A 17,720-nucleotide genomic window follows, 5' to 3' on the forward strand; every position below is an offset into this window, starting at 1 on the left:
TTTAGGGAGCTTTACCTCATTTTGTTTTATACTGCAAATATTTTTAATCATATATTTGTGCCTGAGTTGCCAGTTGATGCCACTATGCAGTTAACTGTAGCTTTCAGTTCAAATAATTGGCCTTCCAATATGTTTACATTGTTAGTGTCTATTGGAGCCTGTTCAGTTGATGACTTACCATGTATTGTGCTGAAGTATGTGCAGTTGTGTATGAAAGTTAGTTACGTAATGGAACACATTTTTCTGAAAGCAAGTTGATTTTATTGGGGATGTCAATGCACCATATTATCCCCCACTTTTTTCCTACAAAATCTTATTTTTAAACATAATTTCCATTCAGTGCAATGACCTTATACCACCATACTGGGAGGACCAGTGTGCCCACATGGTAGCACTCTACTGGTTGTCACCAGATACATGCTGCTACATCAGTGATCTTCCTGTCATTTGTGTGCAGCTTCCAATGGAGTACATCCTTCATTTGGACAAACAGATGGATGTTGTAATGTGCAATATCCAGGTTGTAGCGTGGGTGAGGAAGAACAGTCCAATGAAGTTTTGTGAGCTTCTCTCAGGTGCACAGATTTTTGTGAGGCCTTGCCTTGTTGTGAAGAAAGTGAAGTTCATTTGCATTTTTCTGGCAACGAACACGGTGAAGTCTTTTCTTCAATTTTATGAGGGTTGTGCTACCTTTTTATAATGATGACAGATGCCTTGCCCAGCAGCTCACTGTGCTTTTCTTCATTCTTGTGTCTCTGAAGACATCCTGCAGGCACCTATGAATATCTGCCATGCTCTGGTTTTCCGCCAAAGGAAACTCTGTGACAGCTCTCTACTTGGAACCCACCCCTATAATAACAAATGCCTTTTTGAAGGCTACATATAGCACTGCCACATATCAGAACATCGTTAACTATATTGGCTTATGTTTATGATGTCCCATAGCAAATCCCTCATTTTTTCAATCATAATTTCCCATGAAAAAATTGTGCTGCATTACTTATTGAACATCCGTTCTATATAGTTGAAGGAAGACAATAATTTTTGTATATCATAGATAACAGGGAAAGGACAGTTTTGTGTACACAGTAGAACAAAAAGTAATGAGAAAGTGACAGTTTTTAGCCACATAACACAAATGGCACTTTTTATGAAATTAATGAAATTTAGTCTTGTCCCAGTTTTTTGAAACACTGTCATAAATGTGAAGACAGCAGTGGTTGAATGTTGACATTGGGTTTTTAATTTTTTGTGAGCTGAGATTCATGTGCAATGTTTCAATGAGAGTTCATGTCATGTGTAAAGAACTATAGCTCTAGATGTATTGTAAAATGAAAACATGATACTTCCAATGAACTCCAGTTTGATAGCAGTTTTAATCGCAGATGTTACATGTAGAGATACTGGGACAACAAATGGAATAAAAAGTAATGCATGTATGAGAGATCTTTAATGTGGTGCATCAAGTAAACTCCATATTTTCTTTGTACACAATTATAAATATGAAAACTATCAAATACAACATTTCAGCTTTGCAGACATGTGTATCAATATGGCATTGGTAGTTTTGCGTCTATCAGCCACTTGCAAGACAGGGTATATGATGGTATGCAAATATTATCAGCACATAAGATAAATTGATGGTTTTTAAGTCGTGCTACTGAGTAGGATGATAGCTTTTATGGAATCACATTCATTGGCTTTGCCAACTCACAGCCAAATTACCACCTTTCAACACAACCTAGACATTGGGCTATGCAACAGATTGGGCTACTCATCACAAACATCATTCACTAAGTAGTGTAATGTCAGTCATGTTTGTATGATTTATGCCCAGTGTTGTGACTGGTTGACAAAAGCATCACGTTGATTTATGGGTTTGTGAAAATCAAGTACTATATTTGGTTATATTCAAATTTACACCAGCATACTATTCAGATGCGCAGGGCAGTTGAATTGCATTTGTGATCTCTCCATAGCAAGTCAGTTTTGTACAACTTGTGTGTAAATATCAGGAAATGTGTTTTCCTGTATTCCAAGTGAAATGAGTTTGAATGATTCTTTATAAATATGGGTAAACAAATTTTTGATAATTTGACATTTTGAAAATAAGCTTCTGAAAAATTAGAAGTGACAAATAATTCAGGCAGAAGTGAAGCAAATACTGAATCACAGAGTTTCGCCTTCAAACTTGGCGAGCAACTCTTAGCCATAGATCCAAGCTAATGAATCACACCCCTTCATAATTTAATAGTAAAAAATTTCCGTGCCAACAAGAAATGCAGATATTGTGAAACATATGATGATGGACTGAAGACAGCTTGTCTGTTGAGTTCAAATAAAGATTCTGGACAGCTGCTTTCATGCTGCTGCAAAATGTTGAGTTGATGGTATAATACTAAAGGAGATCATTTTAAAGTTGTCAGTGTATTCATTTAAAAAACTTTAAAGTGTATGGTTGGAGAGAGATTTTATTTCTAATATATTAAATTTAAGATTTTTAAAGAATATGTTTTCTTTCTCCAGTAATGTAAATAAATATGATGTCAACAGACATATTGTAATCAAAATATCCACGGGTGTACTGCCGGTCTTTAGTGTCCAACGGGCACAATACAGGGTGATTCAAAAAGAATACCACAACTTTTAAAATGTGTATTTAATGAAAGAAACATAATATAACCTTCTGTTATACATCATTACAAAGAGGATTTAAAAATGTTTTTTTTTTCACTCAAAAATAAGTTCAGAGATGTTCAATATGGCCCCTCCAGACACTCGAGCAATATCAACCCGATACTCCAACTCGTTCCACACTCTCTGTAGCATATCAAGCGTAACAGTTTGAATAGCAGCTGTTATTTCTCGTTTCAAATAATCAATGGTGGCTGGGAGAGGTGGCTGAAACACCATATCCTTAACATACCCCCATAAGAAAAAATCGCAGGGGGTAAGATCAGGGCTTCTTTGAGGCCAGTGATGAAGTGCTCTGTCACGGGCTGCCTGGCGGCCGATCCATCGCCTCGGGTAGTTGACGTTCAGGTAGTTACGGACAGATAAATGCCAATGTGGTGGCGCTCCATCCTGCTGAAATATGAATTGTTGTGCTTCTTGTTCGAGCTGAGGGAACAGCCAATTCTCTGACATCTCCAGATACTATAGTCCAGTTACAGTAGCACCTTCGAAGAAAAAGGGACCAAAAACTTTATTGGCTGAAATGGCACAGAAAACGTTCACCTTAGGCGAGTCACGTTCATACTGAGTTGTTTCCCGCGGATTCTCAGTGCCCCATATACAGACATTGTGACGGTTGACTTTCCCGTTAGTGTGGAAAGTTGCTTCATCACTAAACACAATCTTTGAAATGAAAGATTCATCTGTTTCCATTTGAGCAAGGATAAAATCACAGAAATCGATTCTTTTAATCTTATCAGCTGCAGACAGTGCTTTAACCAATTTCAGACGATAAGGTTTCATAACTAACCTTTTTCGTAGGACTCTCCATACAGTTGATTGTGGAATTTGCAGCTCTCTGCTAGCTCTGCGAGTCGATTTTCCTGGGCTGCGAACAAATGCTTGCTGTATGCGTGCTACATTTTCATCACTCGTTCTCGGCCGTCTAGAACTTTTCCCTTTGCACAAACAACCATTCTCTGTAAACTGTTTATACCAACATTTAATACACCACCTATCAGGAGGTTTAACACCATACTTCGTTCGAAATGCACTCTGAACAACTGTCGTCGATTCACTTCTCAAGAATCACATCAGACATATTGTAATTCATACTTATCATCTGCAACAAAGATAATAAACAATTAAAGAAAACCAAATAAACAACATGAAGTACTTAAAAATAACCCATCAGAAACTAAAATCAAATTTGAACAAAAAGACACAAAACTTGGCATACAATAATACAAACATTGTCAAAAAAGGAGGCAAAATTGGCTGAAAAGAAAACAACTTTTTCCTGTCCTCATATTGCATCCATGCATAGGGTGATGCAATAATCCCAACCTATACACAGTATGGCTAATTCTGCGTACATATTGTATTAGTTACAGAATTGGCAGTTACTAAGTGATATTTCCCAGAGAAAATAATTTACAACCTCTCATATGAAGTCTCGATAGAGCAAAACAAGAAAAACTATATACTTGGATCATCCTTTTGGGTTGCTAAGGTTTTTGCTTGTGTGGAGAACAAAATTATTCTTGATGAACTAAAATGCTTTGGTATCAATATTCTCTCTTGTATGAAACAAAAGCAGATGGTCCATTGATAGACTTTTGCATGGAAATGAAACAACTCACAAGGGAATGATCCTCTCTGACATTTCAGAACCCATGTGGAAATTTTTCAGGAGAAATGAACCATGAAAATTTTAGCTGCTAAGACAAATTTTAAATATTTTTGAAAAATGGTGGAAGTTAATATTTTTTGTCACATGTTGATCTACCATTAATGGCACTTTTTGACTAGTGTGTGGAACAGTGAATGAGCAGAAGTAATTGTGAAAAGAGAGAATAGTGTTACACACAGACATGGAAATTACAAACACTTAAGTTTTACCAAATATGACAAACACCTAAACTGTTTTATATGTATTATTGCAAAGATGACTAACAGAGAATGAAATTCATGGCACATTTTGACTTTACGTTATATGTCTTCCATCACTTCAATTAGGAATTCTTTGTTTTAAACTGGAATAGTACATACACATACATAATTTAAAATAATCCATATAGAACAGTTATAGTAATGAGTTCTGAAATTTGCACATTTTACTCACAATGAAATAATTCCTTTGTGATTCCTTATAGTTGTCACAAAAATAAGAAATGTTCACAGAGTGACAGAGAGAAACATTTTCCTTGCACTAGGCACACTTAACAAAAATGGAAGTTACTTCTTAGTAACGGCTAGTTTTATTTAGATAAAATTGAGATGCTCTCTGTTCTGCATATTGTTTTGTTTACTAGACATATTTGATCAAATTTGAAAACTTACAACACAAATAACTAAAGTTGAAAGGTAATTTTTTGCTGATAAATGTGAAATGATGGAGATCGAGCTGTCTCAGATTGTCCAACAATTTTCTGAAAACTACTTACCACTGTTGAGAATTTTTTTTTTTTTTGTCAATGATTGAATCACATTAATTATTCCTAGGGAATTCACATGATATCAAGTCATTTCGTCATCTTCCTGAAAGACATAGCTGATATGTACAGACCAGTAGTCCAACAAAAGCAGTGACTTATTTTCTCCAGACAGCAAGAAGTTTTGAACAAAATATTGTAACCTGTTGTTTCATATTTCTCCGTACTTTGATACATTAATTACAAGATTAGTCCCTAAACACTCCAGACAGCATCAGCCTCTCTCCCCACTCCTACACTACTATCCCTTCCCCTTTCCCCACCCCCTCCAGACTGCTGCTTGCATACCATGTGATAGTTGCATTCTGGCCTTAGATGCTGGAGTTAGCTGTCATGTGTGGATGAAGTGTGCTTGCTTGTGTGTATGAATGGTTTGTATCTTTTACTGGTGAAGACTGTGACTGAAAGATTTATGTGAGTTCTTTTAATTGTGCCTGTCTGCAACATAACGTGTCTTCTTCACAGTAAATAGCACGTCTTTTCCTACATTGTCAATTACAAGATCCTTGCGTGTCATCTTTCTTTTTCAGCTTTTGGTCCTAATTTCCCTAAGGCTCCTGAAGACTGACACAAGACTTGTATTATTTGTGTACAAATGTGTCATAGCATTGGAGATTAGAAAACGCCATGTTTTACTATGAAGTAGTGAGTTAAGGTATGCACACAGTTCTCACTTGAACCTTTGATTAATCAGTGGTATATGCTGCAGTTGCTCAGATAACAATAAGCTTTGTCTTCTCATTGGCTTTGAATTTCCCTATAGTATATCCTAGTAAAGACACCACCTTGAAACAGCCACAAAATGTAAACTATGTAATTTTATGACTGCTTGATTTTGCTTAACCACCTTGAATTAGCAGAAGTTACCATTGTTCATCTTGTTTGCAATTCAGGAGCCCAACTGCATAGATCTTCATAGGTAATGGTATGTTCTCTGTCATGAGTAGTTACAAGTTGTAAGGGGGCTTCGCCAACCTTCATTTTGGAGCATATTTCTTTCTTCCTTTTAAACAATTCTTTCAGATTTTATGAAATGGACCCAGATTTTCACACTCCATCACTTCAGATGGAGTAATGCTGAGTGCAAAACAATGAAATATGTTGTTAGCTGATTCCCCAGAAGTTAAACTCTGGAAATTGTACTACAAGCAATAATGGAATCTGCTGCAGGTCCAACAGCCATAGTAATGTGTTCATGTGTTACTAACTGTAAAATTTCCACCATTATAAAATGAAAATGTGCAGGCAGAAACAGAAACAAAAAACACACAAGAAATGTGCCATCAAAGTGTTGAAAGCAATCACTTCTTTTTTTGCTGCTGATTTTGTGGTCTATGCAGTAAACCTGAAATTACGTTCCAGTTACTTATTTAAGACTGCACCTATTAAAAAGCCCCAAATAAGAAATAATGTCTACATAATAAAATATCCCCTACAGACTCATGGAACAAAATGGGTTCTGTGTGCAAATGAGGAAAGTGAGACTCCTGGTACCTGGAAGAGTTACACCTCCTTGTGTCATGACATTCATTTCAGAATTCTATTCTGTCTGTGTTTACAGTTTATAGCCTCTAAATAAAGAATAACCTATTTGAGGAAAATCCAAGGTTGGAATGGTGGTGATCATCAGTACCACCCCTGGTGTCCGTGCAATGTATGTTTCCCACCCATTAGAGAGGATGGTTAACAACAGAGATCAAAGTGTCTTTTTAGGAAGAGTGAGCTTTAGAGCTGTACATAATTCAGAGGACTAACTCTAATCAAAACAATGTGCACTTCAAGTAGAATTACAGAATTGTGAGAAAGACAAAACTATGCACTATGCCTAAAAAATTCAAAATTACAAGAACAAGACAAAGGAAGTTTGGGCATTATTCGAAAGAAATTTTCTTAACTCTGTAAAACAAATGATGATGAACTCCCTGAGTAGTGTAGCAGTGAAACAGATGAAATTAAATTCAAGTCATTGGAACAATTCATTGAATTTATAAGCCAAACATTAGCTGTAAACAAAGGGGGTAAGAAATGAATTGTTGAAAGGAGATGCAATACACTTATACAGGTATTGCCCATTCCTCCATTAGACTTTATAAACTATAGAAGAGATTACAAAATCTTCAGATCATCAAAAAGAAGTAACATTTGTGATTTACGATGTTGTTTCAGCCAAAATACTGAAATATAGTGTCAACTTTATAGTACCCCACCTCCTTTGGTTATCTTTGCAGTTGGCCAGTGAGTTGAGGTGTATTTGCTGAAAGAGTACAATATGCCGTGGTAAAACACATTTATAAAAAGTGGATGTATGCAAGTGAGCTGTGACCATAGATCCGTATCCCTCTTCCCGTGTTCTCATTCCCCCCCCCCCCCTTTCTTCAGAAGGTTATTGGTAACATAATATTGAATAACAGCTGTTAGTCTTCCATAAAGACTTCTCTACAGCGGACAGAATATGTGATGTCAGTAAGTAATGTCTACTAGAACTAAAAGTTAAGACTTATCCTCCCAATATTGTGATTTTGCCAGGGCCTTGGATACTATGTCTATTTGTTGTTAGTAATAATGATGAAAGTAGTCTGAAATGTTAGTAATAATGATGAAAGTAGTCTGAAATGTGAGTCAAAATCACAGTACTGGAATTAAAAGTAATTTCCATATGGACTAAGCATACCTGTCTACAGTTAATGAGTTTGGGAGTCTGGTTCAAAGTCTGTTACAGCTTAGCAGTAGACATCAGGCAGGATTTTAAAAATGTTCCTTTTTAGCCATTCATTCTGTAATTTACCCAAATATTTGGCTCCAATTATGTTAATTGTGCTTAACTCTTGATGCTCATTTCGCCTGTATGCAGGATGAGACAGTCCACAATAGAGATATTCACAGTGAGTAAATATGGCAAGGTGCAGTTTTCCCTAAGCTATAGCCAACAATGTGATGAATTTTCTAACTTGTTTAAGTAATTTTTAATGCTTGTAGTTCCTGAAGACTTAAAAAAACACAGTATTGTTTACTTTTTTTCTCTGATATCCTAAAGAGAGTCCGACAAAGTGTATAATGGTGGAACATGATCAGATAGTAATACATATTGACCGTGCTGCAAACCACTTCTAAGCAATATAATGTGTAGTGGGTTGTGTGCTTGGAGGTGGAGAAGGGTACATACTATGATCCCATCCCAATTGCCTATATTGACCAGCTCATGTTCTCTTCTTCCTCCACAGCACTGCACTACAGCGAAGATGAAATGTTTGATAAACAGACAGTTTGTGGGTGTTGAACGATGTAACACAAATCTGATAAGACTTCATTGTATTGATAGAAAACACTCCAGTAACATTTGCTAATAATACATGTTCTGAAAAAGGGTCAAGACTCATAATACTACACATTTCTGGAGGATAACAGAAGCAGCATGAAATTGGTTCACAGGTTACAGGTCAACTCTTAATCTAGCACAGACTGCCAAGTCAGGTAGTCATGAAAGACTTTCTAGTGAATCCAAAAATGTTTATCTTAGCAGAAATTGCCATTCTTTTGCCATCAAATAAAAGCTACTATTGGTCTTAGCAATAGTATATGTTGCTCCGCCTCTGTCCCACTGTCAGGTGAAGAGGTCCCACTAATCTCTGTTCTAGTGTACAAAATGAGTTGCTTGGTGCTTCATGACCACAGGATTCATTGATTTTGCATTGTAAGTTGCCCGTTTTAATATTCTAAACCAATAAAAGACCAAAGGTGTTATGGCTGGTGAGTGGCCAGGCCATTTCATATTTTACAAGCAATCAGTCGAATGGTCTCAAAGTGTTGTGACATGAAGATCTGTAGTCATCTGTGCTGCGTCGATAGAAGATTTGTCATGGTGGTATTGTGTGGATTGTTTTGTATCTAGTGGACTCTAAAACAGCAGCGACATATGTTACAAACTGTAGAAATGCCATCAATAAAACAAGGACAAACGATGCAGTCCCTCCAAAGCATATACCACATGTTGACAGACCACAGGTGTTTATCCTTTTCTCTCTGTCAGTGTGGATTTTCAACTGACCAGTTTGCATGATGATGAAATGGATTTGCCCTTGCTTTATAAGCAGTGCTTCATTCAGAAACAAAATATTAGGATAACTACTGCTAGCGTTCACCTGTGGTAGCTCAGTGGTCAACATGACAGAATGTCAATCCAAAGGGCCCGGGTTCAATTCCTGGCTGGGTTGGAGATTTTCTCTGCTCAGGGACTGGAAGCTGTGTTGTCCTAATCATCATCATTTCATCCCCATTGACACACAAGTCGCCGAAGTGGCTCAAATCAAAAGACTTGCACCTGGCGAACGGTCCACCAGATGGGAGATCCTAGTCACATGACACTTACTTACTTACTTACTTACTTACTTACTTACTACTGCTAACTATGTCCATTTGAATTTGATTACTGTAGTAAGCCTCCTTTCTCAACAGTTTCTAAACCACCCCCCACACTTTTCACCATTATCCAGTTGACAGTTTCTTAATTCCTTGTGATGTATCCTACAAAATGATAGCTTCTTGTAGTCAGTTGGTACCCAGATTAATTTAGCACCTTCCATCAGCCTTCTTGTGTAGCATCATGTATCATGTTTCAAATGCCTCTATTCTTTTCTGAAGTGTTAATCATTCACATTTGACATCTGTATGAGACTACACTTCAGACAAACACCTTCAAAAAATTTTCCTAACTTAAATATACGTTTGATGTTAACTTCTTTGTGGAGATATGTTTTTTCCTATTGCTTGTCTTCATGTTGCATCCTCTCTACTTTGGCCATCATCAGGTATTTTTTCTTCAAATAGCAAAAATCATCTGCTACTTCTAATCTGGTTCTCTCAGCATCAAGTTATTTAATTTCACTTCATTCTGTCATCCCTGTTGTCCTTTTGTGGATATTTATTTACATCTTATAAGCCCTTTTGAAGACTCCATCATTTCTGTGCAATTATTCTTTCCAGCCTTTTTCTGTCTGACAGAATTACAGTTTTATCAGTAAACACTGGGTTTTATTTCTTCTTCTTGAACATTAATTCTGTTCTAACTTTTTCCTTGGTTTCTTTTACTACCTGTTCTGTGTTCAGACTGAAAAAAATGGAAGGATAGGGTACAAATCAGTCACATTCCCTTCTCAACTACTGCCTTGGATTCATGTCCTTCAACTCGTATAACAGCAGTCAACTTTCTAGACTCAATGTAGATAAGTCCACCTTCAAAGTTTCCCAGTCTATAGTGTCAAAAGCTTACTCTAAATTTACAAATACTGTAAAAAGACGCTTGTCTTTCTTCAGTTATCTACTGAGATCAGTTGTAAGGTCATCATTTCTTCACATGCTCCTATATTTTTTCAGAACCCAAAATGAACTCTTAGTTGACTTCTACAAGTTACTCCACTCTTGTGTAAATAATTCATGTTAGTATTTTGCAGTCAAAACTTATTAAACTTACAGTTCAGTAATATTCCCATCTGTCAGCACCTGCCTTCTTGGGAGTTGGAATTATTACATTCTTCCTGAGTTGTTAGAGTATTTCACGTGTCTGACATTTCTTACATGCTGCGTGGAATATTTTTACATACATAATATGTATATACTAATCAGGTAATGTAAAAGTAATATCTATAATTATCAATGTGTGTCGACTAGCCCAAGTGATATTAGGTTGTTAGTGTACTTTACAGATATCACCTGTCCTGGCCTGTTCATGTTGTTAGTGTGTCTCTTGCCATTTTTCTCACCCCTCAAAACTTACCTTCATGTAGGGCTTTACAAAATGTTGTATGTGAGTGAGTAAATGAATGAATAAATGAAAAAACAATTTTTTTTACATTGACAAAAATCTTTAATCTTGAGTCATATTTTATACTTTATTTAAAAGTTTCCTCTCTTCATGAATTTAGTGTGTATATACCACATGAGCAATGATACTCAGCTTGTATGTTCTTTGTTTGTTACAGATTGAAGTATATGAAGAGTTCATCAGTACTGAATATGATCCTGTCAGAGTTAAGAAAGAGGAGGTAAGTTGCTTGTATACATTAAGGTCTAGTAAATATTTATTTTCTCAGAAATATAACTATCTCTGGTCTAGTTTTAGGTTGATTGCACATAGTGGATCTTGGAATTTGTGAAAGGGAAGTAGTAGTATTTACAGAGAAACACACATTCAACTGCGTGTGGCATATTCTTGTATAATATACATGACAGATCACAGATAAATGGGCAGTCTTATTACACATAAGATCTTTAGGTGAAATTTGAATTTTTGCTTTCTGGAACAACTGAACCCAAGTTCTGACCATATGTGTGCCCTCACAGTACCCTTAGCTTTGAAGTTCTTTTGTGAAATAGTCCAAACTTTTTTGAGACAAAAGAAACTCTCAACTCACCTACAGAGCCAATTACAGGCAGATTCAATGAACAGTGGGGTGCAGGGCTGCGCCTACTCATGATCACCAAGTTTGTCAAAATTTGTGGGAGATATAGAGCTTGGCATAAAATTAAAAACAAAAAGAAATAAATTTCCGCATAGGATCTTGACCCCATGACTTTCAGATTACCATTCCGTACTCTTTTCAAAGTGCCAACCAATGCCTGGAAACCAAACTAACATAAATGGCTCATGCCTTGCCCAGCCTATACCAAAAATACTATTTTTTTCTAAGCTCTTGGCGATCTGCAACTCCTACTTCTGTAACTTTCATTTCTAGCCTAGCCCTGCATACATCAAAAATTGATGACGAATAGACATGTCACTTTTTCAAAGGTGTCACACTACAAATCCCAAGGTCTGTGCTTCAATCCTCATTTAATCCTGTGTTTTCTTTTCAACTTATTTCTGCTTTAAGCTTGGGAATGATTTGTATAGATGAGGAATGGCAGGTGCAGTGTTGTTTGGAGACCACATTCAGCCCTTTTTTTCTTCTTATACCTTGGTGGGTTTGTGAACCTTGTCATTTACCACAGTTCCTGTTTCTCCCTTGGTTTACTCCTGTTTGGAGTTTCCGTGCTGTCCTAGAGGGCGTCGTGGAGCCTCCGCGAGTGCGGCCACTGGGAGGAGGCGCTGTGTGCTGTGCCCAGGGCGGAGGAGGCAGTTGAGACGAGTGTTTAGCCCTGGAAGAACAGTCAGTTCTGCAGTGGGACGCTTGGTCCCTGTATGCTAAGTCTGGATGGGCCCAAAAACACAGGAAACAAGAGTCCGCATATCTGTGGACAATGTTTGGTTTCCAGTCATGGCTTGGGGAAGCTATGAAGTCTGTCTGCAGCTGCCAATAACCTCCAGAAGGTGGTGTAATCACTGAAAGTAAGATTTTTCATCTAATTAGTGCAACGGCCATTGTCTGGCAGGGCAAATCTCCCAGTGTTGTGGGAGCTATTAATAACTGTGGGGCAACGTTTCTCAGCTTTGAGTTTGTAATCGGAAATTACCTTGTGTGTGTGTTACTGCCCCCTTACATCATCGTGCATTTGTACACCATACTGACTTAAGGCACACATTGTAAAGAAACAAAAAAGAAACATTTTTTGGCTATTGTCCTTCTGCAAACCGTTGTTTTCCCATGGACAGCATAGGTCACTGTTTGGATAAGCACTTTGTAAAATGTTAAATATCCTTGTACTGTCTGGCAGAGAGATAAAGTCAATTAATTTAATGGATGTCTGGAATGCTAGATTATGTTGATGTTTGTCAATATCTGTTGTGTTTAGTATGTAGGTATATTTAACTTTGATCGTTATTGTGTATGTATTCTTGTGTTAAGGAGTTTAGTCCTGGTGTCATTTAAGTGTTCTATTTAATTATATTTAAAGTAGTGCTAGAGTTTCTATTTGGTAATCTACCTAGCCACAACTCATGTCAGTTGCTTGGTCTGTCTGAAATGTTGGGCCTGTTGGGTAGAGACCATTGTTGACTTGCTCTCCTCAGCTCCGAAGTCCCATATTGATACTACAGTGGTAGTTCTGCTGGAATCTCATTTGCAGAAGTTATCAGCTCTTGTGAGCACCAATAAAGCTTCCTTTCCCTCTGTAAATTTTGTTAGCTGGCCAGCAAGCTTTGTTTAATGATTAAAAATCGCCAACTGGTCTTTGTCCAACCCAGTGGCTTGTGTTAGATGAGTTCCCTTTCCTGTTCAGGCAAATGTTTCCTCCTCCTGATGGAGCCATCCTCTTTCCCGAGCCACACTGGGGTAAGAGTTGCCCAAGTGTCTATTGCAGCTCAGTGTTCCAGGAGAATGAAATAAGAGGTTAATTATCTACTCCACCGTTATGCCCAAGAAAGGTGAATTAGAATAGTTCTGAATAACCTAAGTCTTGTACACTATTAATACAGTTCTAGGCCTGGAGAAATTGCTGTTTGGTAAAATTTAAGCTTCTGTGTTGGTAATCCAACGTATGTCATGATCCAACATTGTTATAGAACTGAAAGATTTGGTTTTGATAAATTTGCTGAGACATGACTTAATTATTTGCTATTGATGTTAATTGCTTTAAATGAATCTTCTTTAATTTGTGGTTATAATTCTTAATGAGTGATCGTCCTTAATGGTGTAACATTTAATGTATGTCTCATTTTCCCCTATATCACCTACTGACTTCATTCAGAGACTGAAAAGGTGATCCTTGCTAAAGTTTATGGGACTGTATTAACTGTTGATCTTTATGGTTTAGGGTCTTAAAAATATTTGTTAAAAAGGACTAATTTTAGATTCCTATTGTTTATGCATTCTTAAGTTATATAGCAAATATTACAAGTGCAAATATTCCCTCATTGATACAAGTGCTTGCTCTGTGGTTTACACTGAAAGGTGTCACAATAAATGCAAAATCTAAAATGAAGCATTGGGGCAAATTAATCCTTCCCCTTATCATTACCATTGAAGATAACTGTTTGTTTGTCACTTGTTATTGAAACTGGTTGGGAGAATAGTTTGACCTTGTAGAAAGAGTACAATCAGATGGTAGCAGAGAGTGATTGTTCCCTGCTTCACTCTTTTGCATTTGCTGTTGGTCCCTCTATTTGCCAAGTGTTGCTGTTTGTGACCATTCCTGATTGTTATATTTCGGTGACTTCCATCATCATGGAGCAACGTGATTGCCTGGGGCTCGGCCTGTTAAAAATGATCAATTGATTTATGAACTGCCCGCATCTCGTGGTCGTGTGGTAGCGTTCTCGCTTCCCACGCCCGGGTTCCCGGGTTGAATTCCCAGCAGGGTCAGGGATTTTCTCTGCCTCGTGATGGCTGGGTGTTGTGTGATGTCCTTAGGTTAGTTAGGTTTAAGTAGTTCTAAGTTCTAGGGGACTGATGACCATCGTGCTCAGAGCCATTTGAGCCATTTTTTTAGTTTATGAACTCTGGATTTGGAAGCAACACGTACAGGTTGGGGTGCTCGAATTAATTGCTAAATTGTGTGGGGCATTGCATAACCTGCTTGCAAGTTCTGGGGAGGTCATAGGGCAAGTTAGTGACACCATAAGTTTGATTAGTGAGGGAGTTGAGACTTGCTCCGAAATGTTATGTTTCTCCAGGGGAGCAATGTGACTCCTAAACAGAGGGGGTGGCTGCAGGCCCAGTTATGCCACTGGTCTTCACATATTCGTGATCTGGAGGCATTCTCCTTGAATAGGGAACAAGACATGCTCGAGCAACTTGATCAAAAGATCAATGAATTGCAGGGCAAGACGAGTGTATTAGGATTGGAATGAATTTGTGATGCTTACTGAGGTCCTCTTGGAAGTCTTGCGTGGACAAGCCACCTTGTGCCAATTTAGAGAGTGTATTATTAAATGCAAGTTGTCTCCACGCGTTCGTCAGCATTTGGAAACTCAGTATTACACTCTGAGATGTCTCATTCCTTATTACCACCTCAACGTACATATTACAAGCATGGATCACTTGAGCACTTAGTTCACAATTGTCAGGTCAAGCGAACCCCTCATTCCAACAAATGATGCTAGGGGAGAGTGAGGCATGGGTTTAAAGGGCATGTTCCTAAGGGGTGTGCACATGTCAAACTAGTCACGAAGGCTTGGTTTCCAAGTCTCTGTGCTTTTCTTAATCATGAATCGGTCTGTGCATTGCTCGATACCGGGAGTGCTGTTTCCTTAACTTGATAACTTTTGATATTTAGAGTTTCGTGCCATATGCAAGTTTCCCTCCTTGTCTCCCACTATACAGGGATGTTGTACTGTCAATGGAGATAAGTTGCCTCTGGTGGGGGAGTTAAGAGGGAGTATTGCTGTATGCGATTTTTCATGGCCCATCCAGCTTTTCATTGCTGAAAATTTGTCAGTTAACCTGCCTCTAAGGAGTGATTTTGTCCAAAAGGTGGTAAAACCTTCAGTTTTCGGTTTTGTCCCCATGAGAAATTTGCGTTTTGTTCTTGTAAGGAATCCCTTGGTTTGAACCCTGTTAATATTATTATCCCTGAATTCGATGTCGGTCACTTGTCTGCTTCGGAGTAAGATAATTTGCTCCAATTGTTGGAGTGCTATCCTCAGGTTCTTACTGATTGCTTGGGGGTTACTGACTGAATCCACTATAAAATTCAGCTGGTTGACGATATCCCTGGTCACCAAGCTCCTTATCAGTTATCACCTCCCAAAATGTGTGTTCTACGAAACAAAATTCAGGAGATGTTAGCGAATGATGTCATTCGGCCATCCACATCTCCTTGTGCTACTCCGATGTTTTTGGTCCCCTAGGAGAATGACAGGTATTTTCAACCCGTGGTGGACTATCGCCAGCTCAACCAGAAAGTAATATTGGAGTCAGTTCCCGTGCCTGAGCTCCATAATTGCTTCATGTGGTTTGCCGGCACCCGTTGGTTTTCAGTGCTCAATCTTAATCAGGCATACCATCAAATTCCCCTAATAGAGGATTCTAAACAAGTAATGGCTTTTGAAACTTACTGGCAGATTAAAACTGTGTGCCCGACCGAGACTCGAACTCGGGACCTTTGCCTTTCGCGGGCAAGTGCTCTACCATCTGAGCTACCGAAGCATGGCTTAAGCCCGGTATTCACAGCTTTACTTCTGCCAGTATCTCGTCTCCTACCTTCCAAACTTTACAGAAGCTCTCGTGCGAACTTTGCAGAACTAGCACTCCTGAATGAAAGGATATAGCGTAGACATGGCTTAGCCACAGCCTGGGGGATGTTTCCAGAATGAGATTTTCACTCTGCAGTGGAGTGTGCGCTGAAATGAAACTTCCTGGCAGGTCCCGAGTTCGAGTCTCGGTCGGGCACATAGTTTTAATCTGCCAGGAAGTTTCATATCAGCGCACACTCCGTTGCAGAGTGAAAATCTCATTCTGCAGTAATGGCTTTTGTTACAGATTGGAACCTATTAGAGGTCAATCATGTTCTGTTCGGACTTGCCACTGGAGCTGCTGTGTTATCTTGTTCATTGGGTAATGTCATGAGAGATCTTAAATGTAATTGCCTATACAAATATTTAGATAATGATGTTGTTTATAGTTCTAGTTTTGACGAATATCTCAAACATTTGAGTTTAGTTTTGGACTGTTTGGGACAAGCTTGTTTAACCATTAAACATAATAAGATCAACTTGTTTCATCATCAGATTTCCTTTTTGGGACATTTGGTCTTGGCAGATGGGATCAGGATCGACCAGGAACGAACCGTTAGTCAGAGACGTTTTCCAGACCCTGAAGTAACAAGGAAATTGTGAGATTCATTGGCATGGCCAACAACTTTCATAAATCCGTTCCCAAATTTGTGCAGTTAGCCGCCCTCCTCCATTAACAGCTTATCCAGTCAGAACAAAGAGTTTAAGTGGGGAGAGAGCCAGCAGCCAGCAGGCAGCGTTTGAGGGTCTCAAGACTGCCGTGACTAATCCACCAGTACTGGTAGTTCCTGATTTCAGTAAGACCGTTATTCTGTGGACTGATGTTTCCAGGGGAGGTGTGGCTGCCGTACTCAAGCAGGAAGTTGATGGGGATAGACGGCGCGTCGTCTGTGCCTCGTGTTGCCTTTCTGAGACTGAGAACAAATATTCTGTCTATGAATTGGAAGCCTTGGCCATCCTCTTTGCTCTGGAGAGGTTTTAATTTTACCTGGAGCATCAAGAATTTTGTTTGGAAACAGATAATCAGGCATTGAGTTGGGTACTGGCTCGCCCTAGAAAGACCGGATGTCTCGCATTGGCGGTGCGAATTTCAGCATTTCGTTTCCAGGTCAGGCACATAAGTGGAGTTGATAACCAGGTCGCAGATGCTCTCAGCCATGTATTCAATCTGAGCAAGAAGAGCTACAGAGTGATGATCAATTAATTGTATTATGTGTCCTTGGCGAAATCCAATCATTGTTTGTTGACATTGCTAGTAAACAACGAGAAGATCCTTGGTGGGGGCCCATTAAGGAGGCCCTCCTCTCTGGTAAGCACATTCTGCAATACAATTCAAGTAAAGTTATTGTATGTAAGCAAGTTTGTAAGACCGGACAGTCCAAAATTTGTCTTCCTCAGCTGTTGGTGAGCCCCATTTTCCAGTATTTTCATATCCGTGTTATTGGGGG

At 38.5% G+C, this 17,720-nt stretch overlaps 1 protein-coding gene across 2 annotated transcripts in view; it reads left to right on the forward strand.

Moving 5' to 3' along the window:
- Positions 1-17,720, forward strand: part of LOC126295274 (zinc finger protein 596-like) — a 128,143-nt gene that overhangs the window by 41,513 nt on the left and 68,910 nt on the right. For both annotated transcript variants that reach the window (XM_049987702.1, XM_049987703.1), the window contains exon 5: positions 11,144-11,206. In XM_049987702.1, coding sequence (XP_049843659.1) covers positions 11,144-11,206 — 63 coding nt within the window. The remainder of the gene's footprint in view (positions 1-11,143; positions 11,207-17,720) is intronic.

This window comes from Schistocerca gregaria, chromosome 11 (genome assembly GCF_023897955.1).
Source record: "Schistocerca gregaria isolate iqSchGreg1 chromosome 11, iqSchGreg1.2, whole genome shotgun sequence".
Lineage (NCBI taxonomy): Eukaryota > Metazoa > Arthropoda > Insecta > Orthoptera > Acrididae > Schistocerca > Schistocerca gregaria.